We start from the raw sequence: 24,156 nt of genomic DNA, 5'->3' as shown, positions 1-24,156 counted from the left end.
AAAATGTTAATGCTATCTACTCTGTTTTTTAAACTTAAGATCATATATATTTTTTTTAACCTCAGGAAGTTTCTCTTTGCCATCAGTGGACCATAGAGATTTTCTCCACATTTCCTTCCCCTTCCTTATGTGATTATCCAAGCCATCAACAGGAGAAATTTTCTGGGAACACACAAGCTAGTCTGGTCAGGGAAGTAGATAGGCTAGTTGCAGATCTTCACTTTTCCCTTGAATCCTCCAAATCCAATCTCTCAGTCTCATCCATGGCTCCACAGAAGACCACTTGTTGTGTCTTCTCTTCACTCTCTGGTGGATCACCCTGTTTTTCTCCCTCCCTGTAGACCCATCTAGTCCATCCCCATTTCAAGTGTCAGCTCCCAATACACAGAAACACATTTTATCTAGAAACCTCAGTGACCACACCTATCAGGATCTAGCAGAATTTCCTACCTGGAAACACACACCTACCACATTCTCCTAAGAACGAGAGAGGAAATAGAAACCAAAGGGGTGCAAGCACAATCACCAACCTAACAAAGACAAGACCAGATATCAGCACCTAGAATTATAGTCTTTTCAAACCCTAGATGCCTAGATGCCTAGATGTCAGCATAAACATAGAATTAGTAACAGTCAGGAGAATATGTTTCCACCAGAGCCCAGCAACCCTACTGTAGCAGGTTCTGAGTATTGCATCATAGCTGAAACACAAGAAAAAATTTTTACAATAACCTTATGAATATGGTAGAGGTCTTTAAAGAAGTGAATAAATCATTTAAAGAAATCTATGAAAATATGAACAAATAGTAGAAGGAAATGAATAAAACGTTTTAAGATCTGAAAGTAAAATAGAATCAGTTTAAAAAAAGAAACCCAAACTGAGGGAAATCTGGAAATGAAAAATTGGGGAACTTGAACAGGAACCTCAGAGGCAAGCTTCACCAACAGAATACAAAAGACAGAAGAGAGAATCTCTGGCACTGACAACACAATACAAGAAAAAAAAAAGTGTACCAACTGGGACACTATGAAAAGACCAAATTTAAGAATAATAAGAATACACAAAAGATAAGAAACCCAGGTCAAAAATACAGAAAATACTTTCAACAATATCATAGAAGGAAAAATTTCTAAGCTAAAGAAAGAGATTTTAAGTATCCTTTAACAGGATACACATATATAAAGTAGCATAACTGACTAGAAAAAATATGCATTGTCAAAACATAATATCAAAACAGTTAAATGTAATAACAAAGAGAAAATATTAAAAGGTATAAGGGGGAAAGACAAAGTGATATATGAAGACTTATTAGAATAACACCTGACTTCTCAGTGGTGACTTTAAAGCTAGAAGGGCCCGGATAGATTTTCTATAGACTCTAAGAAACCACAAATGCCAGGCTAGACTACTATACCCAGAAGAACTTTCCATAACAATAGATGAAGAAAATAAGACATTCTATGATAAAACCAAATTTAAGAAATATCTATTTACAAATCTTTGCTTATAAGGAAAAAAAATAAATAAATAAAAAGAAAAACTCCAACCTAAAGGGTTAATCACACTCAAAAATCAACAAATTCTGTTTATTGACATCTCACATCAATGGCCTCAATTCCCCAATAAAAATACACAGACTAACAGAATTAATGTGAAAACAGATTCTATCCTTCTTTACTTTCAAGGAACATACCTTAATATCAAGGATAGACACCACCTTAGAATAAATAGATCCAAAAAGTTATCAAGGCAAATACATCTAAGATGCAAGCTAGACTAGCCAAAAGAATCTTCTGATAAAAGAAACAGCATACCAAACATTACTTCAGAGTAAACAGTTAGAAAAAAATATTCTAAGCAAATGGACCTAAGAAGCAAGCTGGTGTGGCCATTTTAATCTAACAAAATAGACTTCAAACTAAAATTAATCAAAAAAGACAGGGAAGGATACTACATACCTGTCACCAAGATGATAGCACAATTCTTAACTTTTTTAAAAAATTTAAAGCTAACTATTGCACCTTAAAAATATTTATTTATTTATATGAGTACACTGTAGCTGTCTTCAAACACACCAGAAAAAGGCATAAGATCCTATTACAAATGGTTGTGAACCACCGTGTGGTTGCTGGGAATTGAACTCAGGGCCTCTGGAAGAGTAGTCTTAACCACTTTTAACCACTGAGCCATCTCTCTAGCTCAATTCTTAACATTCTTAACATGTAGAAATACCACTACAGCTTAAATCACATATTGACTCTCACATATTGATAGTGGGAGACTTTAATACCTGACTCTCACCCATAGACAAGTCATCGAGAAAAAAATGTTAAGAAATTCTGATGCTAAATGATATTATAAATCAAATGGTAGGCTTAACAGATATTGACAAAGCTTTTATCCAGGTACCAAATGATAAATGTGAACACTAACCCAGCAACACACATTGATCAAAAGTGGTGTTTGCCTGCAAGATACATTAGTGCAACAGTGGCACAAGGTTTGTAGGAGTAACCAACCAATATCTGATTTGACTAAAGGCCTACTCTACAAGATGGAACCCATATCCACCACTGCTTCAGTGACCAACAACCTCAGACTAGATAGTCCATGGACCTAGGGTAAACCTAAATGCTACTGTTCTACTAAAGTACCATAGCAACACACATTTCTAATGGCATTCTGCTATACTCATAGATCAGTGCCTTTCTCAGCCACCACCAGAGAACCTTCCTCCTGTAGCAGATGGGAACAAATACAGAGATCCACAAGACAATATGCACCAAGTGTGAGATCTTGGCCTAGTCAGCCTTAATAGGATGCCTCTATCACATCCCTCTCCTCAGAATCAGAGAACCCAGTAGCAAAGGTGGGGGGAGGGGAGAGACGTAAGAGCCAGAAGGGATTAAAGGTGCCCCTCAAGTCAACATGGGCAAAACTCACAGGGACTGAGACAGTGTGCACAGAGCCTGCATGGGTCTGCGCCATATCCTTTGCATATATATTATGGCTTCCAATTTAGTGGTTTTATGGAAGTCTTAAGTGTGCAAACAAATGGGTCTCTAATTCTTGTACCTTCTCTTGGGCTCTTTTCCTTCTCTTTACTGTATCCAATTCTAATGTGTTAGTTTATGTTTTCTCTTATTCTATCTATTTTATTATTATCCCTTATAAGCCTGTTTTCTAATGGGAGACAGAAAGGAGGTGCATACAGATAAAAGCTGAGGTGTGGTGAGGAGGAAGTGGGAGGAGAAGAGGGAGGGGAGACTATAATTAGGATATATTATGTGAAAAAAAATCTATTTTTAATAAAACGAAAGATAAAAGGCCTTCCTATGCTCTGATGTTTTATTTTGTTGTAGAAATGTATGCTGGGGGTGGGGGCAAAATGAAGAAACTTCAGAAATAACTGGAAGGGTTTACAAAACAATTTACATGATATTTTCTCTTGATTTTTGTAGTGTTCTTGAACTCAGTGTACTTTCTCTAACCTTCCTAATAGGAAGTGACATCAAGGCTGTGAGTGGCTTGCCAATATTCTAGCTTCTGTGACATTGTGCTAGTCTTTGGGGGCACCACTGTGCCTCCTCAGATGTGGCACAGGGACCTCCTACAGCCGGAAAGATCCAGCTAGGGATGGGAAAAATACAGTGCAAGAACCGAATCATGTTTTTAGAAAACTTGGTCACTCAACTAACATAGCCAAGGAAGAAATAGCTTTAGCATATAAAAATCGTAGATAAAAATTTGGACAAATAATAATGGGAAACGACAATCTCTTTCATTTCTTGACATGTAGCCCAGGCAGGCCACAAAATCCCTGGGTGACGTTTGCTCTGACCATGTGGGTTTCATTTGACTGGGCTTCTCTGTCGTATCCCGCTGTCTCTATCCTCCTGTGGAAGGATCTGCTCCTTCCTCTTCAGTTCTGCGTCTGGCTGATTTTGCTTAGCACAAGTGTTCCCTCACCCCAGTCTCTGCGATTTCCTCTCAATTATCAGTGCCCATTGCACTGCTGTGTCTCCTAGGATATTTGTTTTAAGGAGAGTATGCCTTTATCCAAAGTATCTAGAAGTCTGACAATTCTAACCAAATCTCTATTAGAGACCGTGATTCTATTTGTTGCTCTACACTCAATTTCAGAAGCACTTGGGACTCAAAAGCTAAGATTTCTAAGTCAGTATATGCATGTCACATAATAGCTGTTAATGGTGGGGAAAATATTACATATAAGTAGATTTTCCACGTGTATATAGTATGTTCTATGTAGTCTGTGGTATTGGGATTATAGAAAGTTTAGCATACCAGATGCGCTTAACATGCATTTTTAATTAAATTTATGACAACTAAAATACCTGGAGACAAGGGTATTACATTTCAATTTTAAGAAGTATTTTTAAGTCAATCTACCGTGTCACTAAGGCATTTGCATAATATCAAACCATAGCTGGGCAAAGTACATTTAAAATTCAGAGAGCTAGCTCTTCTGTACAGGACTGAAACACAGTGCACAGCCTTCTTTGTTTCAGTTGGCACATACTGAGGAGTCAGAATTTCTCTCTCCAGCATAGAACCTGTGAGTTTAATACATCTCAGCCCAGCTGTATGGGAGAAAACACAACACAAGGCAGCCACAGTGGCACATGCCTGGTATAGCGGCACTTGGGAGGCTGAGATGGGAGCACCAGCACTTCTGGGCTAACCTGGGTTATTTAACAAGACTATGTCTCAAAAAAACAAAGCCTCAGCTGCTCCGATAGTCCCCAGCTGGTGACCTTGAACTCTGTTGTTCCCACGTATCTATTCTGGCATGAGTGTGACCTAAAAGAGAAGTTTGGCTTTACTTCTGTCCTGTGGAAAGCCCCATGGTGTCCAGCCCTTGTATAAAGTATACATTCCTTACTTTATATCACAAAGACTCATTTACCACCCTAGGCGCATTTCTCACCATTTGGCTCTGCCCTATAGGCTGCAAAATCTAGCAAACAGTTTGCATTTCCTGACCTACAGTATATTTGGTCCATCTATGTCCATTCAAGAAATACCCATCCCATTCATGGGTATCCTTTGCTTGACCCTGAGATGAAGCCAACTTAAATGTTGTGTCTGGTTAGGTATCTGCTCTTCCAGGGAGCCACTCTGATCCTGCAGAATGGGTTCCAAGTTACCCTTTCCTGTCTACAAAGTTTACATCACATGTCTCTGCAGGTTTATGTGGTTGATTACATCCACTTGCCTTCACGGAATCCACTTGTCTATCTTCCTAGAAGACAGTGAGAGTGAGCCCTAGCAGTGTTCAGTACACAGACATTTGCTGAAGCCTAAGGCTGAGAGTTTAATGTCCACTGCACATCTGGGTGGCTACTGCAGACAGTAACGCCCAGAGTACAAACTGTATCTGGGGGCAGAGCCAGCTCAAGCATGCTCTGGATTTCTTGGTTCAGTGCTGACACACTGCATCGAGTCTGCTTTGCTAAGCAAGCAAGAGTTCTGACAGTTCTTCAATTAAGTGCATCCACATCCTCCGTGACGTCACCACTCTCTAGACGAGCTTACGTCATTGTCCACACATTCCCAGCTACGCCAGATGCTGTCCTAAACTGCCTTTATAATCATTAAGGTTTTCCCTTTTATGTTTTCTATTCCATGCTGTAAATCTGCCCTTGATAGACGTGCACACCTGGTGATATTTAATAAAAACATAGCACCTTGTGTTAGAAATAAACTAAAGTACCCGAAGCTTTTTAACGTGACCAGTGGTTTATGAAACCTTCCCAATGTATATCAGTGAAAAAAGCTGACTCTTTAATTACAGTTGAGTTTTAGTCCTCCTAGGGGTTGTCCCATTTTCAGTGACATTTATGACTATTTAAAGGGTGTAATTACGATTATAGATGATCTGTTATGAACTCCTGTTTAGGTGCTGTATGTTTGCATGTATGCATATAGTTATGCATTAGTTATGTGGTGTGTGTGTATATATTCACATTTACATGGGCACACAGACACACAGACACCATTAAACCACTACATTCCATTCGTTACACTCTTAACTGAAAGAAGCATAGTGATTGCAGTTTTAGTTTCAAATGGGAGTTAAATACAGGCTCATCCTTAAGAAGTCTGTCTTCCTATAAGCAAAAGTTAGCATTCTTGTTACACTTGTACTATGTAAGACATACTCAAGGCTCTTAGCCTTCGTATAGGCCAGTCTCCTTAGTCATAGGTTAGAACACCGAGGCTCAGAATGGTCAGATTACTTTCTACAGACCCTCAGGTCGTCAGCCTCATATTTAAACCAAAGTCTCCAGCTCCAAATTCCAAGTGGAGTGTTTTCTACGCTCAGAAGCACCAGCAGTGGGCAGGCACCAGGTTCTAGCCTGGATTGCTGATCATTGTCCCGGTAGTCATTTGAGCCATTCTGTCTTCTGTGTAGCTGTGAGGGTCTCTTATGAAACCCTATTAAGAAATGAATCTGCCAATCGTAGCAGAATGAGGCTGTTTAAGTCATCAAAATTCTTCTAGCCACTTTCGAAAGGGAAACTGAGACTTTACTAAATAAGTTATGACTGCACAAAATAAGTACAAATAATTTAGCTCTGTGTCTACCTTAGTTCCGTGTCTACTACCTCAGATATCAACCTTACCCAGCAGGAAGCTTGGTAATATAATTGAAGGCAATGGAGAAAATCCTAAGGTACTTCAATTGCTGGATTTCAGAAGGAATTTCTCGTATAGGATTATTTCTCAATTTCAGGACTTGTAGGTTTTGGAGATAAAGTATCTGGGGAACAAAAAAGGCAAACAACTGAAGTGAAAAGCAGACAATCTCTCACATGTGTCTCCTATAAACACCTTAGACCAACAGTCAGATCAGTACAGAAAAGCGTCCTGGCTCATATTGTCTAGTAAATCCTTCTAGAGAAAGAGCAAGGCAGGGTTACCACTGGGTGTTGAGTAACTATGGAGGGAACCAGGACTCTTGAGTCATGGAGGAGGTTGTGAAGCTATACCTTTGTCATTTCCACTGCCATAGTTGTTCCTTTTGAATGGTGATTTTATCCATTCTTTGAGACTTTCGTACGATGGATTTTAATCATGTTCATGCTCCTCCAACTCCTCCTCCTCCCACCCCATGCCCACCTTCCTGCCCGACACATGCACTTACCCCGTCTCTCTCTGTATCTGACCACTGAGTCTCGTCTGTGTGAGACTACTCTCAAGTAGGAAGCCTGCCCTGGGGTGTGGTTGACCTACCGGGAGTCACATGACTAATGAGGACTCCCTTTCTCTCCCCCAGCAATGATCAAATACCAATCACCTCGATCAGGGGTGGGACTTTGTTCCCACCTCTCTTGTCTGTGCAGGGATTTTGTTTGGCTTGAGTTTCCCCATGTTTTATGCATCCTGACATGATCTTTATGAGTTTGCCTGTGTGTCTGCCCTGCTTTTTGCTGGGAAATACTCTTTCTGTGAAGTCACCACTTCTACCTCTTAGAACCTTCCTACCACCCTCTTCTATGTAGGTCTCTGAGCCTTAGAGGGAGAGGTGGGATGTGTACCTCTCATCTGGGGCTGAGCACTTCAGCCTCTTACTCTCTGCACCTGACAGTTGAGTGTCTCAGTGCTAACTTCACCAATGAGGGCTGAATGATGTATTGGACCTGAGACTCCATGTGCTCTTGTTAGGAAGATTGATTGATAGGGCCTGGGTTTTCTTTCCGGAGTTGTGTGAATGTGTGGTGGAGAAGCCAGTAGAAAGATGATTAATAATGGAAGCACAGAACCCTAAGTGAGGCTCCTTGGCTTCAGGCTGGCCCTTCTAACTAACCGTACAGCAGTTCACTGTGATGCAGAGTCTGAAAAGTTTCCTTAAACTAGCTGTGTTATGCTTTAAGTTATAAATCCATTAGAATAAAATGAACTAAAAGAACAAAGCCTTCAAATTGATATGGGATTAATACAACATGTTGAGACAGGAAAACAACCGTTTTGATGGAGAGATGGGTCAGAGGTTAAGAGAACTTAATGCTTGAAGAGGACAGGAGTTCTGATCCTTGCACACAAGCTGGGTGGCTCACAACTGCAACTCCATGGGATACAACGCCTTCCCTTGACCTCCATGGATAACTTCCCATGTGTGTGTGCACATGCGCATGCACACACACAGAGAGAAACATACATATACATTGTTGTGAGATAAAGCATTAACTGAGGGAGACAACAACAGACACTCCCACAACAGACCAAAGTCTGGACACCACTGACAATCCAATGAGATTTATTGGGGTTACTTAAAGGAATATGGGTGAGGAGCAGAAATGACTCAAAGACAGCTGCGTCACCAAGGCCAACCCAACACGAATGACAGCTCACAAAGCTGGGAATCCAAAGCAAACTGCACAGCCTACAGGAAGTTCAACAGACTCAGTAGGTCTAAATCTCTTCAGCCAGCTCAGCCAGCCTTCGCTTCTTTTAGACAGCTGGGCTAGCTCCAAGTCTTCTTTTTAGCTTTGCTCCTCCAGTGGTGACTCTCAGAAGTCTTTACTGTTTATTCTTGGAAGCAAGGTGGTAGTGGGTGGATCTGATCAATTTTAGGGACTTCCTGAAACTATTTTGAGGGTTTTTTTTTTAAGTGCTTCCCTGGAAGGATGGAATGTTTTAATCTTTGTAAGGTCCTAGATTTTGATGAACTCACATTTTCATATAAGACTATCAGGCTATGATGAGGGAGGAGGAAGTATCTCCAGAGCAGAGTTCACTGTAGCTCATCAGCAGCCTGTCAGGTGCGACACTCCGATTGCTTCATTACAATCTCATGATAGTTTCATGTCCAACAGTTTTCATATAAAAATGTAAAACTGAATTGATCTGTAGATTAATTTGGAAGTACTATCATCAAAAGGCCATCAAACTAGTGAACTTGAGATGTTTGAGATGATACATGTCTCATAAACATTTTTTTTTCTATTGAAATTTCACAGTATAGGCATGGTACTTTTGTTGAACCTATTCCTAAATATCTCATTATCTTTCTTGTGATTTTAAATGAAATTGCTTCAGGAATTTTCTTATCAAGATTATATATTGACAGTATACTAAAATGCAGTTGACTTTTTCTTTTGGTCTTTTTATTAACTCTATATGCTACAACAGTCCAGAAGATACTTATGCACTGCAACCACATCTTACTGAGTTTCCTATTATATCTGTATCTACAACTGGAGATGGATGGTTTCATTCCTCCTCTTCTTCAAACACACTTTCGTATAATTTCAGCATGTTAACAAAACCGTACAGTCTTTAGATGAGATTAAAGCCTTGACATGTCTTTATGGGGGTAAATGGTTGTCCATCCACAAATACATTTAATCTTTTTTTTTTTAATTTTGAATCTGGGTAGAAATTACTGCTTTACCAGTTGCCTTGGTTAGATGGTCTGGTGTAAAGTTGGACAGAAGTAGCCGGGGCTTCCATCTCTGTGTTCTTCCTGATATGAGGAAGCAAATCACCAGCCTTCCATCATCAAGTGTACTAGCTGTGAGGGAGCCCTGTAATTACCTTTCTTGTCATGGCTGAGCTCTGCTATTAGGACATCGGTGGTTTAATGGTTCGCAATGGGAAATGTTCTCTCCTATTGCTTGAGTTTGTGAAAGCCTGGTTTAATTCATGGATATTTGATAGAATTCACCCATGAAATCATCTAGACTGAAGCGTTTCTGTATAGGAGATTTAAAAACTATTGCTGAATCTGTTGGGATTCTGTAAACCCCACCCCTCAGTTACCTGGCAGTAGCCAGGTATGCTCCGCCCCAGTGGCCTGACACTATAAAAGGGGCTGCTTGCCGCCCCCCCCTCTTGCCTCCTGGCTCTTTTGCCTCCCTAGGCCTCTTGCATCCTTGCTCTCCCACCTCTACCACTCCTCCTCCCTTCCCTTCCCCCATCTCCCTCCACGAGCTTATGGCTGGCCTCTATTCCTCTCTCCTCTCTTCTCTCGCTCTCTGCCTCTACCACCCTCTTAACTCTCCCATGACCTGAATAAACTCTATTCTGTACTATACCATTGTGTGGCTGGTCCCTCAGGGGAAAGGGATTCCCAACATGGGCTCCCCAGAGGCATCTCCCATGCCCCCGCACCTCCATGAACCATATGCCCTCCACTCTCTTCATCCTTTCCCTAACATTGGTGCCTCGTGACTTTTCCTTTCAGAAAATCCTTCATATTTTCAATTTGCAGTCTGCTTTTACATGTTTGTGAAAATATGTTTATTTCATCTAAGCTGTGAAATGGTTTAGAATAGTTATTTTAAAATCTAAACTTTCTCATTGGTTTTGTGGGGTGAGTAGGGGGCTCTTCATCCTTGACTTTGAGACTTTAAATCTTCTGTGTGTGCATGGGTTTGGTTTTGTTTGGTTTTTTGGTTGTTGGTCTGTTCTTGTCAGTTTTGTTAATCTTTTCAGAGTAGTAATGCTTGCAGTTTTGCCTTTATCTCTGTTGACTTTCTGTTCTCGAATTCCTGTTCTAATTTTTATTATTTCCTTCTTATTCTCTCTTGGGTTTACTTCGCTTGTTTCTAATGCCTTAAATTGGAAGGTTATTTTGTCGATATGAGGTACTTCTTTTAAACTCTTTATTGATTCTTTGTGAATTTCACAAAAAGCACCCCATTCCCACACAGTTCCATGTCCCAACATATCCAACCTCTGCCCTCAAAACCTCCCCCGCAAAACAAAACAAACAAAACCCAGTTTCACCATGGAAACGGAGATATGTCACACAGTAAACCCTTTTGCCAAAAGAACTTTAGTGCAAGTGCTCATTGCAGTGGATCACTGGTTTGGCTCAAGGTCTCTGGCTTTTGCTGCACTATCAATACTGCATCCTCACCAGGACTCCTCTTGGATATCCTATTGTTGCCCTGTGTCATGGAGACCCTTCAGCCTTGGTTCTTCAGGACTGGCCCCTTCCTGTGATTCAGCAGTTCACAGACAGGGTAGATATTGGCGTGGGCCAACTCAAAGTTCTGGATCCGGCCTGGGTAATAGCTGGGTTGGTCAGTCTACCTGCTCTCCCAGTTTGTGTCAATTGACAAGGGACAGGATGGGCTGCCCTAAGCTCATGCAGCCGGGGTCGGCTCTACTATGCTGTCCAGTTAAGATGCCAGGATCACTCTCCCAAGTGCTGCAGCTGGCTCTCTGGCACCGCCCCAGAGAAGGGGTGCAACCCTTGGACATGAACATGGCTCCAGGCAGAAGCCCAGACCAGGGATGTTATAGCCTTTGGTAGTAACATGGCAAGAGACACTGACACAAAGCTCTGCTGCTGTAGGGCCATGGATCCAGACATGGCCCTTGGCAGCAGTGTGGGCAAGGGCTTCACCCCAGCCAGGAGTGGTAGCATAGGCTACTCATATCAGGCTGTTCCTCACCACTCTCGGGTCTCCCAGTCTGCTTCTCTTCATAGCACACCCAGTTTCTCTTTCTCTCATCTTGCTACCACATACTTGCTCACACATTGCAGCAGGCAGGGTTCTGAGTGTCTTCCACCTTGAGATACATCTTTCGAACACAGGCATTTATAGCTATACATTTCCCCCTGAGCACTGTTTCAGATGCACTGCAATTCTCTAATTTCCTTTTGATTCTGCTTTGACTCATTGATTAAGAATTAGTTACTTTCATGACCTGGGGCCCCATACCATAGGCCCAACTGAACTCTTTCCTGACAGCCCTCTCAGTTTCCTCTTCTAACCCATCTTTATTTATTTGTGTCAACTGCCAATGTCAACTGCCAATTGCCAGAAGCTTTACCAGGGATCTCCAGTGGCCAAAGTAAATCAAGAACCAGGAAGATGATTTTAACTGTCCTTCCTGTCTCCCATTAAGATCTCTACAGTCTTCCTTTAAGTCCTGTATGGCCTGCTGGCAGAAGCCCCTCCTCCCACCCCATCTCTATTCCCTAGAAACTCCGCATGTCTTAGGGTTTTATTGCTGTGAAGGGAATACCATGACCAAGGCAACTCTTATAAAGGACAACATTTGACTCGGGTTGGCTTACTGGTTCTGAGGTTCAGTGCATTATCATCATGGCATGAAGTTTCCAGGCAGACATTGCTCTGGGTGCTGAGAGTTCTACATCATAATCCAAAGGCAGACAGGAGAAGAATGGCTCCCATATGGCTATGATAAGGGTCTTAAAGCCCACCCCTAGAATGACACAATTACTCCAGCAAGGCCACACCACCAAACAGTGACACTCCCTGGGCCAAGCATACTCAATCCATCATACTGCCTCTTGGTGAAACCCCTAGCTCTATCTCACAGCCTGTCTTGGCCTTCTTTCTTAATTTGTCTTGATTCTTTTCTTCCACACACTGACTTTAGGAAGCGCTCTTTACCTGGAAACCCACAACTACTACCCTTGCCTAGGATCCAGAGCTGGGAACAGCAACCAAAGAACAGAACACCTCCCCAACAAAGACAAGATCAGATATCACCACCAAGAAGCACGTCAAGCCAAGTATAACTCAAGATGTCTAGACTTCAGAACAAAAACACAAATTTGAACAGCTAAAAATTATGCCAGAAGGCACACTAACCTAAATTGAGACAGGCTCAATGCATTTACATTAAAATCAGAAATAATACAAGGATAGTTACTTGTTACATGTATATTTAATATAGCACTTGATGTCTTAGCTTGAGCAATAAGACATCTGAAGGAGATGAAGGGAGTAAAAATAAAGAAGGAAGTAAAATGTCTTTATTTGCAGATGATATAGTTTTCTAATTAAACACTCTAAGCAGGAAACTTCTGTAAGATGTTAAACACTTTTAGTAAAGCAACAGGATATGAAATTAACACACACACACACACACACACACACACACACACACACACGAATCAGCTGCTTTTCTATATACACATTAAAAACTGAGAAGGAAAACATGGATATAGTACCTCAAAATATCCTCAAAAAGAAATAAACAAACAAAAAATCCCACATCCTGGGGTAACTCTAATTCAGCAAGTAAAAGTCTTGAATGATTAAAAAAAAAACCTTTAAGACATCAAAGAAGATATCAGAAGATGGAAAATTATCTCCCATGTTCATGGATTGGTAGGATTAACATGAAAATGACCATCCTACCAAAAACAATCTATGGATTCAACTCAATCCCCCTTAAAATTCCAATACAGTTCTTCATAAAACTGAAAACAAATCTTCAACTTCATATGGAAACAACCCAGGATAGCTAAAAGAATTCTGAGTAGTAAAAGAGGTATTACCACCACCAATGTCAAGTAGCACGAATGAGCCCCATCATGAACAGAGTAGGAACAAGCACAGGCTCACTGACCGGGGAACTGAGTCGAACGCCCAGGCTTAAGCCCACACACCTATGGACACCTGGTTTAACACAGTATCTTTAACACATAGAGATGGTTAAGCAAGATGGCAGTACATAGAAGAACGTGAATAGGTCTATCACTCTGCACAATATGTAACTCCAAATGCATCAAGAACTACAACTTCAGACCACATACTCTACATCGGATGGAAGATAAAAGTAGGGAGTAGACGTGAACTCACTGACACAGGAAAAGACTTTCCAAACTGTGCACTGATAGAATAACACTAAAACCAACAATTAGTAAATGCAACCTCAGTAAACTGAGGAGCTTCTGTACGTAAAGGACACCATCCCCAGCAGTCCATAGAACAGGGAAAATTTTCACTAGTCATATATCTGATAGTGTGCTAGTATCTACAATACATAAAGAACCAAAACAAAGGTAACAATTAAGAAAACAACCCAATTAGAAAATTGAGAACAGAATTAATCAGAGAGTACTCAAAAGATGAGACACAAAATGGTTGAGAAACATTTAAAGAAATGTTCAACAACCCAAACCATCAGGGAAATGCAACTTAAAACTACTGTGAATTTTTTTTGGGGGGGTGGCAAACGCTTTTTATCCATGTTTGCTCAGAACAGATAAATGTGTTTTCTTAGAAATCCTTGTTAATATGGCTTTCCTAAGTTAATGAACTCAGTTAAGTAAAACCTTGGGTATTACTAGTGATTTTTCTCTGGTGAAACTGAGACACACTGTAGCACCTGTTCTGTCCACGAATCTGCCTCATCATAGCTGTCATCACAGACAAGTATACAATGCGCACTGGCTCCCATGTTCTCACTCTGCCCAGGAATCATATCTGTGCACATTGGAAACAATGTTTTTAACACTGGGTATTTGAAACAGAGAGGTCAGTTTGCTAAGGATCAGTTCTCTAAAAGCCAATACTCTGAAAATCATCTCACAAGACCTGTTATCCAGACTTGGAACAAGACACCACAAACAAAACCTGGCCTATCTATTCAGCGTGTCGTATTTATTTTAAAAAGAACATCAAATTAAGTCACCCTATGCCTGGTTATCCTGTTTTAGCCGCTGGCAACTAAAACTTGTGGTGTTATATGCTCACTAATATTCTTGAAATATATTATCTTTTTTATTTCTCTGAGAATTTCAGACACACATAAAATGTATTTTAATCATACTCACCCCTGCTCCTCCTCCCAACTTCGGATCCATTCCCCCAACATCATGTTCTCTTGTTTTAAATATCCTAATATTACTCTAATTTTCACTGCCCGTATGGTCATGGTTATAAGGTCATACACTGGAGTGGGTAGACCTACCAAGGACCATGCACTTCCCCCCAGCAGTCATCAACTGCCCACAGTAGCTCAGTCAGATAGGTGTAGTCTTCTATGTCCCTCCCACACCCACACTAGAATATTGACTGCCTTAATTGTGTGCGGGTCTTGTGTGGGAGGCCACAGCTGCTAAGTATTCATGAGTGAAATGATCCTGTCCAGTCCTCTCAGACTAACTTGGCCTTTTAAACTATCTGATTAGCACATGGGCAAGTTAATTTTAAAGGCTACTAAAAGTCAGAAGAACAAATTTTATTTTATGCATTATAGAACCATGAGAACATCTTTGACACCTTGGTGTAATACTGCCTTTGGGGCTAATGTCATTAAATTGCCGGCCCCCAAAGACGTGTCACACTTTCTTCACTTCTATTAAGCAAAGCCTGTTTAGATGCAGTTCAATATGTGTTTCTTTTATACTATCTTCAGGATGTCTTAAGATATCTACTCTTATTTACAATAGTAAAATTTAGCAATATAGACAATAAAAAAGCAGACTCACTTCTACAGGAAATTGGGTTAAGTCATTATATGATAAATTAAGGTATATCAATTGAAAAGCCACAGGTGTGAAGTCTGGACATTGCATTAGGAAGAATCCCTGTAGGAAAGTAACAAAAAAATAAGATATTAATTATTAACAGTAAATTCTCTCTATGCTGTAAAATGTTTAATTTTCTAATAGTAATACTACAACATCACCAGCAAGGCGTACTGTCTAAAACTGTTCTGATCTAGTAAGAGAAAAATCACAACTCTGTGTAGTTTTAATTCGCATTGTCCTTTGCATGCATGTGTGATGGGTGTGTGGGGGGGTATAGGCACGTGTTCCACAGGATACACGTAACAGGCAAAGGTCCTTAGGCTCAATGCCAGTTGCTTTATTCACTAAGCCATCTCCTCAGCCTGCATTATTTTTAAGAGACGATGACTATTTTTTTCTTTTTCCTATGGGTAAGTTGTTTAGTGGACTCCTTCCCTTGTTTCTTTCTCTGATGCACAGACACACAGTCTATGGTTCTGTGTGTCTTACTGACTAATTCTCCTGAACTTATTTATCAGCTCTAGGACCTTTGTCAGTGATGATTATAATTCTAAAAGCTACAGTCCCAAACACCGAAATCCCAGAAGATCATGGGACTGTGCTAAAATATTAACTTGCTGATATATCCTTGAAGTCCTCAAAACTATTTCCCATTGGAGGACAAAGAAAAAACCACACAACCGACAGAAAGCCAAGTTCCCAGTGGCAGACTGATGTGCGTATGTATGCAGATGTTCTAGGCTGGGAACTGATGCATGTATGTGGATGATCTATTTGTTGCTAAGTTACTCTATTATTTACCACTCCTGCTTTTTTACACACAGTACCATGCTTGTTCAGGCTCTTCAGCTGAGAATAGGAAAGAACTTGACAAACATTCTTAAGCCCAGATGCTTTACTGATGAAATGTCCCTCCCAGGCCACAGAATGCCTTACACAGTCAACTAGAGCTATTTTTGAATAGGGATGTGACTATTGAGGAGATACAATTGATTCATTTATTAACATGAAAAAGAGAGTGCATACTCCACACTGGCTAATAGGTGATACCTTTAGGATTCATTAACATTTTCTCTCCCCTCTTCCCCTCTTTGCTTTTCTTTCTTTTAAAAACAAACAAACAAAACCCCCCCACAAAACCAGATGTATAGATTTTTCAAGGCCAAAGAGTCCTGAAAACTGGGCATGTAGCTTGTTTTGGTAAAGTGTTTGCCCAGCATGCATGGAGTCCTGGATGTCATCCCCATGTAAGAGGAACATGGTGGAACATTCCTATAACCCCAGCACTCACAGTTAGAGGCATGAGGACTCAACGTCATCCTCAGCAGTACTGCCAGCTCAGGTCTCAAACAAACAAACAAAGGAGCAAGTAGTGCTGGGCACAGATACAACTGTGCTTGCTTATTGTGAGGTCTTGTGCAAGCTACTTTCCCGCAACCTCCATGTTTGCCCCTGTAAAATGGATATTAAGCTGCCTGTTCTGCAGATCGTAGGTTGTAGGAGGAGCATAGGCTGGGAACATGGTGTGTGTTTAATAAATGACAACTGGGATTCGTCTGCTGGGCAGTCCAAGCGTCCAGTGTGAACCAGCCTCATCCTAGACTTGACACAAGGTCTGAAGCTTCTGGTAATTCAGAAACATGAACAGTTTCAATCCTACTTACCAGAATAAATGGTGGGGGGAAAAACAGTATGATGTCTCTGGATCTCAGCAACCTTTTAAACTTTATTGGTGAACAGAAGGCAAACTTGGATAAGTTAAGTTTGGAGGTAGGATTTTGCAGTGTCTGAGGTAATAGGAAAGTCTCCTTCAGTTGAATGAATAGTAACCTATACTGGGAAAAACTAACCTACACTAAAGATAAAAAGAACTGATAATACCAATGTGCATTACGATTAAGAAGGTATGACATACCTTGAGATTAAGTGCATTTCTTCCATATATTTGGCAATTTATTATGGCCAGGGTTGTCATTGCTAATATTGTTTCAGAGTGTGTTGCTGCAACGATCTTAAAACCTTCCCCTCGTAAAACATGGGCATCTGGGTCTAATTTCCTCGTGGTTCTTGGAATAGCTGAATAAATAAACATAAAACCATAGGGTATTATAACTTCCATGGTTAAAGGACATGGATGCTCTCACAAGAATGAATTACCAAAGGGATTAGCAATCCAGATCATCTGGAATCAACTCCACAGATCCCGCATCATTCCCCCCAATCTGCGTTGATCTCTATGCAACATGGGGTGTCTTGACTGTTACAAAACTGTCTTTACAAAATAAAACTGTATACTCACTGATAGATCCTGCCTAGAAATTTAGACTATATCTCTGACTTTTGAAGCTCTGAATAAAGATCATTTAAAAATCCTCCTGTAATATTTCTAAATTTTATGAGACATATTTTAAAACTGCAACTGTTTTTGTATGATATTACATGTAGAAACATCTTTTCTGAGGCCATGTGTGCCTGGCTGGCTTTGCACGCATAGAGATCTGCTTGTCTCGGTCTCCTAAGTGCTGGAATTAAAGGTACGTGCCCTTATGCTCAGTTCTCTCAGAAACGCATTTTACAGCGTCTATAATTACTTCGGGAAGGACGAATGAAGCCTCCCAAAGAACCACAGGCAAAGGATTCAGTTTTCAGTTTCCGAAACACAGTGGACTCGCTACACACCTAGTACAGTAAAATGCAATCACAAAGTTTAGAAACGTGCACAGTGCAGTGTAGTGGCCTCTGGTCACTGGACGGATGCAGCGAGGATGCTGGACGGGGAGTTGAGACACAGGACTGCAGCTTGCTCACCACCCTGCTGACCCGTAAGCTTCTCTAGGTTTGGGGACTGGGGCCATCTGAGTCACGCCCACATTGGTTACTTTCCAATGCCTTCAGGCACTGTTTTATGTGCATTTTTGGTAAATTTAATTGTTGATTTTGGTAAGAACATTAGTCCAGCAGAAGTTACTCGTTACTGAGACAGAACCAGAACCCTTTATTAAAAAATCTGTCAGAAAACTCCAGTCTCTTCTACTTTTCATTCATTTTGCTTTCGGATACTTGATAAATTATTTGCTGCATACTATGTCCATCCGATTGTAGGCAGACATACATGTGAGATCTAAAATGGAGTGACTTGTCAGACAGGGTTGTCTATAGCATAGTCTGGCATGGGCCTCACTACGTAGCCCAGGCTAGCCTTGAACTTTCAATCTCCCTGCCTCCACCTCTTAAGTGAAGAGGTGATCCCTGTCTGCTACCATCTCTGGTAATAGAACAATGTCAACTTTCCCTAAAGATGGTTCTCATCTGTCCCTGTCAGATGGCAGGCGATTAGAATGGGGCCCGGAATGTGGGGAGGGTTGCCACTTAAAGTGCACGTCTATTGTCCCTGTCTAGATTAAGAATATATCAGCTTTTATATTCTCAACATCAGTGCAACATCTGGCCTGATGTATGTAAGGAATAGCTGCTGAATAAATGGCTTAAGGAACTGAGGAGATGTGTCCCTGACACACAAACCAAATAACAAACACTTGGAGGGAGAGAGAATAATTTCCCCAAGAACAGTATAAACCCAACACTTACTATCAGGTGGTTTGTAGGCTTCTGTATTTCTACTCATTGCAGCATTTGCAGCATTTTCTAGAGAAAAAGAAGGGGATGGGGGAAAGGACAACTTTTAGATACTTTTGAGGGTGATGTCATTGTAAGTATTATTATAAGAGTTACTATTAATAGACTGGGGTGCACGCATCAGCACTTCCTGTCTCCTCCGGGAATCCTCTAGGCCATCCCATAATAGCTGTTTATCCTCACTTGAAGATTTTAGGCCTATGCAAATCACCACCAGGCACCTTCTCACTGATTTCTTCCTAGGTTTTTGTGAACTTTCTGATCCACTTTCATCAACACTATCTGGATACAATAGCTAGGCTGTCCTCCACACCTCTAGAAGATCACGATGACAGTTGGTAATCCCAGACCGAGGTATTAAATGTTAATATAAATGTCCCTTTTTTTCTACATTAAAAAACTATCCACCTTCTTGTATTTTTCTCTCTCCTTTGTTCTTAAAGACCCCATTCCTGAAGACCACGTTTCAGTTTTACTCACCTATCAGAGTCTGTCTTGGAGGTTTTCTTGGCAAAACAGGCGTTGGCAGAGAATGGACTGGCGGGAGTGAACCAGTGTTCAACACCACTTCACCTGGGGCTGGCTTAGGGTGTGGTCGTTCAGACCACTGCAGTTCTGGGACTGTAGATACAGTACTAGGAACACAGCTGAGCACTGTTTCCTTTACATCTTCGAGAAGGGGAATCCCTTGAATAAAGCCTGACGTTTTTGGTGCAGGGCGAAACTGGGTACCTGAAGGCTTAAGCCTAGAAGTAATCATCCTAGAGTAAGAAGAGGGTAAAGGCTTGGAAAACTCCTCGGAAAGAACCAAAGTGTTGCCAAATCGCTGTTTTGTGAGAAAGTCATCTTGTGTGCCTTTCTTTTTCAAGGACTTTCTGGTTCTTTTCATTTGGCATAGCGTCTTCCTAAAAACTCTGGAAGATGCTGACAGGCATCTGGGAATAAACATGGAGCCAGCGTCCTTCTTCGGGACCTTCCAGTGAAGGCGGCGAGCAGCACATGGATACGGAAAAATGTTAACCATGCTTTCGTGTGCCTTACACTCATAATTAAAACAGACGGTTTGAGTGCTGACAGGTCTTTGTGGCTGAGCAGCACCTTGGTCGACTAAAGCACGTTCCTCAGGGTCACGCTTCCCACAGGTCTTTTCAGGTTGTCTAGGGACAGCTAAACAGGATAAAGGGGGAAAAGGGAGAAATTAGCCTGTATTTACCAAGGTCTCCAGACATGATTTTTGTTTTTATTTCTCACTCACCTTCTAGGAACAGATCTATTTAGTGGTGGGGACTTCTGTCAAGACGCTATAAATATACTTTGAGCAAACCATTGAAAAGCTAATGGACCTAGAAAGGACAGAGCAACTCTTGGAAGAACAAAAGCTGTGGGGCAAAGTCCAAGACATGAAGAAGAGATTTGGGACAGTTGTCACTAGAACTCTGATAATATAAATGGTGAGCGTGACTTTGATGAAATGGCTCTTTCATCATTAGCTTTCACCATCCGATTTTTTTTAAGTAAAAGGCAACATTTCTTCTTAGTAGAGACACACTGATATTGACTAGAAGATACTGCATGTCTATTTCTCTGCTAAAAACTCTCTCCTTGCTTAGGTCCAGAAATCTATGGAGTCTTCATTCTTGGGTCCCTCTCTCCATCAGATGTGCCACTCCTCACTTGACAGAGTGTCAAGCGTCATCTTTCTGTTGTTTTAACTTCAATAATTGGTGATAAACATTCCATTCCAGGGTGGGGGAGGGGAGGATGGATTCATTATGGCAGAGCTTCAGTGGGCAGGTGCACAAGAGCTCTGCCCAGCTCTACTCCTCCTTCTCCATAGATGACAACAGGGTAGGGCTCAGAGAGAGGGGCTGTGGACAGTGCCATTGTCATACGTTAGCCTCGTTCCCGGACCCTCCTTTCTCCTTTTGGTGGCTGGAGAGGAGCATGAAGTTTCCCATTTAAACCAATCCAAGGGGTACTTGCAGAGCCATGTATGGGCTCCGAGGAGCATCTACTGATGGGGAAGCTGGTGTTTCCCTACCACCTAAGCAAAGTGTACCATTTCCTTAACTGTATCATTTCACCGTGACCTTAGTCTTTGTTTTAAGGTATTCTATTTCTACTTTTCCAGCACTATCCTCTGCTCTCAGATAGCACATGGTCTCCTCTTTTATCCCACTTTACGTCAAGGTTTGGTTCAAGCCTTGCCCCTACCCTAACAGCTTCTCATAGCGGCTAACTACGCCTGTCTGGGCCTGGACACATAAAGTATCCAAGTGTATACAATGCTGCTTCCTCCTATTGCTTCCTGTCTTCATTTTGTGTGAAGTGCCAATTGAAAGGTGATTCAAAGCAGACGCAAGGTCATTAAATTCTGTACTGTGAATAATAAGTTCCATTATTATTATTTTTCTTTTTGGAGATTTGAAGGTTTTGGTTCAGCGTTTTAATGTTTATTTTATAAATTAGACTTGGGTCACTACATTTGTTCATTCATCGAGCAAGTATCTCCAATACCCACTATGAACAAAGTACTCAGGGTTGACCTTAGTCAAGGTCATAGACTCTCCAAGATGCCAAAAGCAAACAACCTTTGGAGTGCCAAGGTTGAGAGGCTCTGCACTGGACTATGGAGTTAAACCAAAAGACAAACAGAAAAACTCCAGCACGAAACCTGGTAAGGAGCTGTCAGTCTGCCTGACCATGGGGGCTGTGTACAGAACAGCTTGTGAATCTAGAAACAGGACATTACAGAAACACGGAAAGGATGACAGAGAAATGGCACAGACATGGTTGTACCGGATTTGGAGGTAATAACCATACTACTTCTTCACGTATTTGATAAGCATAGACGAAAGCGTAGCTCTAACATTATAAATAAAGTTTACAGTGTAAGTGTTGGCATCAAAACAATGCAATCAGTAAAGCCAACTGGTGGAGGAAATTCAGAAGGGAACGAAAAAGAAATAGCATTCCTTTTATAAATGTAGTAGTTAGTGGAGAAATAGGAAGAGGTTCAGGGGTAATAGGATTATATGAAGTCAATTATACAAGTAGCTCATCTTTAACATTTTTTTTAAAAATGTGTATGAGTGTTTTTGCCTACGGGACATGCATGCCTAGCGCTTGCAGAGACCAGAAGAGATCCCTGGGTCTCCTGGAACTATGCGGCACTGAGTAGCTGCTGGGCATTGAACCCTGGTCCTCTAGGAAGAGCAGCCAGTGCTTAACCATTGGACCATCTCTCTGACTCCTCTCCTGCCTGACAGAAACGAATGGAAGATGATGAGCAAGGCCTGGTTTTGTTAACTATTTTATCACCAGTCCCTACACTGTGCTTAATAAACACTCACTTTTCATCGCTCATGAAAACTTGGCAAACACTCAGTTACCCTACACCAAACTCCTAGGAAAATATTTAAGAGCAGCTTCTTTTAACACTCTGTTCTTAACATTTTCATCTACCAATCAACACATAATCTTGCGGTTCTATGTTCTGCGTTTAAGAACATACATGAATATATAGATATGATTAAATATACTTTCTTAATGTATAGAATGTTATTGATTTGTTAACATAGACCTTACAGCCAAGTACACTACACACGTCAGGGAAGTAAGTTCATCTGACACGGTGTTCTTCGCTAAGCGCATTACACTTTTGTTCCCTGCAGTGCTTTCTTGAGCTTCACAGTGATGGATATTGTGAACCAAATAGATGTAAAGGCAGGGCTCAAAGATGCAAAAACCATGGAATAAAGCAGACCAGGAAAGAAGCACAAGTTTATATTGTAGGAGCTGAAACAGGAAGGCAGAGTCAATCCTGGGCCATCCAGGTGGGTACTGGGTGCCCGTGTATTGGGGAACTTGTATTTTCATTTATCAAAACACACATTCCCATGGGTAGAAGAACCATTGATCTGGGAATTTCCAATACATTTTAGCAATAAGTAAACTCCCATTTGACAAGTCCACAAATGAGGATCTGTCAATGGCATACCTATAGAACTGATTCTTGGTTGTTGTCACCTTAGGCTAAACATTTTTCCTTGTGGCTATTAGTAACTCTTTACTGTGATATATATTGTAAAATTATATCAAGCAAGGGATTTCTATGAATAAAAAAACACACCAAGGTTAATACACATATCGGTACATACCTGTGGGTAGTACATGAACTTTCTTCTTTACTAAAGGTAATTTAGGGAGCTTTGGAGGTAAGGGTCTTCGAAGAAGTATTGGGTGCTGCTGGGTTTTGAGTGAGTGATAAATGCTCTTTTTCATAGTTGCTGGTTAAGTGAGAACTGAACTTCCTGAGAACGAACTGCTACTGAAAAGAAGTGGTTATCACTTAGAAAATATCCCCACAGAAACTGTTCTGTGCTGCTGCTATACGAAGATCAAGCAGGCTAGCTTTGGAACAAGGAGAAGGAGGAGGAGGAGGAAGGGGAGGAGGAGGAGGAGGAGGAGGAGAAGAAAAAAGAAGAAGAAGAAGAAGAAGAAGAAGAAGAAGAAGAAGAAGAAGAAGAAGAAGAAGAAGAAGAAGAAGAAGAAGAAGAAGAAGAAAGGAATGAAAAAGTAATCATCTAAAACTTAGTTCTGAAGCATTTTTAAAATGACATATTTTTCATACAGGCTTAAGCATGAGGCTTAAGAAAGACAGAGAGGCACTCAGAAAGTTTAACAATTTCTTTCTGTATTGGATATTGAACTTTGGTCTCAAGCAAGGCCATACCACTGAGACAAATCCCCCTTCTTTCCAACTTGCTTAAAATTGGAAGTTGGGGTATACACTTGTAAGCCCAACACTTGAAAGCCTGAGACAGGAGGGTCAGCCTGGGCTACACCGGGAGGAGTGGCTTCTTTAAAAAAAGATTAATATAGATAAAACATATTCTATTATTAATCAAGACCTTGCAATTACTTCCTGTGTGAGTACAAAATTCAATCAGCCAACGCTGTTTTCAATCACTAATTTTCATTCATTACCTTCCAAATATTATTAGTATAGATTTAGAAGGGATTTTGGGGGAAAAAAGATATAAAGGCCTCTGAAATCTCACAATATCTAACCATACACACACACACACACACAAAAAAAAAAAAAAAAAAAAAAAAAAAAAAAAAAAAAAAAAAAACCTGTTTTCTTGTATGGCGATGGTTGGTTTTAACTCTCAGTTGACTCAATTTGTCCATAATTATGCAACTCCAAAATAAGACAGGCTTTAATACAATGAGATGTTCAGGA

At 40.9% G+C, this 24,156-nt stretch overlaps 1 protein-coding gene across 1 annotated transcript in view; it reads right to left on the bottom strand.

The window, feature by feature from the left end:
* Nucleotides 1-23,192, bottom strand: part of LRRC63 (leucine rich repeat containing 63) — a gene marked incomplete at both ends in the record, with an annotated part of 33,975 nt that extends 10,783 nt beyond the window's left edge. The window contains 6 exons of the mRNA XM_080926749.1: nt 6,649-6,785; nt 15,231-15,329; nt 17,188-17,348; nt 18,861-18,917; nt 19,389-20,075; nt 23,069-23,192. Of these exons, the coding sequence (XP_080782875.1) occupies nt 6,649-6,785; nt 15,231-15,329; nt 17,188-17,348; nt 18,861-18,917; nt 19,389-20,075; nt 23,069-23,192 (1,265 nt within the window). The remainder of the gene's footprint in view (nt 1-6,648; nt 6,786-15,230; nt 15,330-17,187; nt 17,349-18,860; nt 18,918-19,388; nt 20,076-23,068) is intronic.
* Nucleotides 23,193-24,156: the final 964 nt, after the last annotated feature.

Source organism: Micromys minutus, assembly GCF_963924665.1.
Source record: "Micromys minutus genome assembly, chromosome: 12".
Classification (NCBI taxonomy): Eukaryota; Metazoa; Chordata; class Mammalia; order Rodentia; family Muridae; genus Micromys; species Micromys minutus.
The sequence above is the reverse complement of the archived record's forward strand: the minus strand, read 5'-3'. Positions and strand labels throughout refer to the sequence as shown.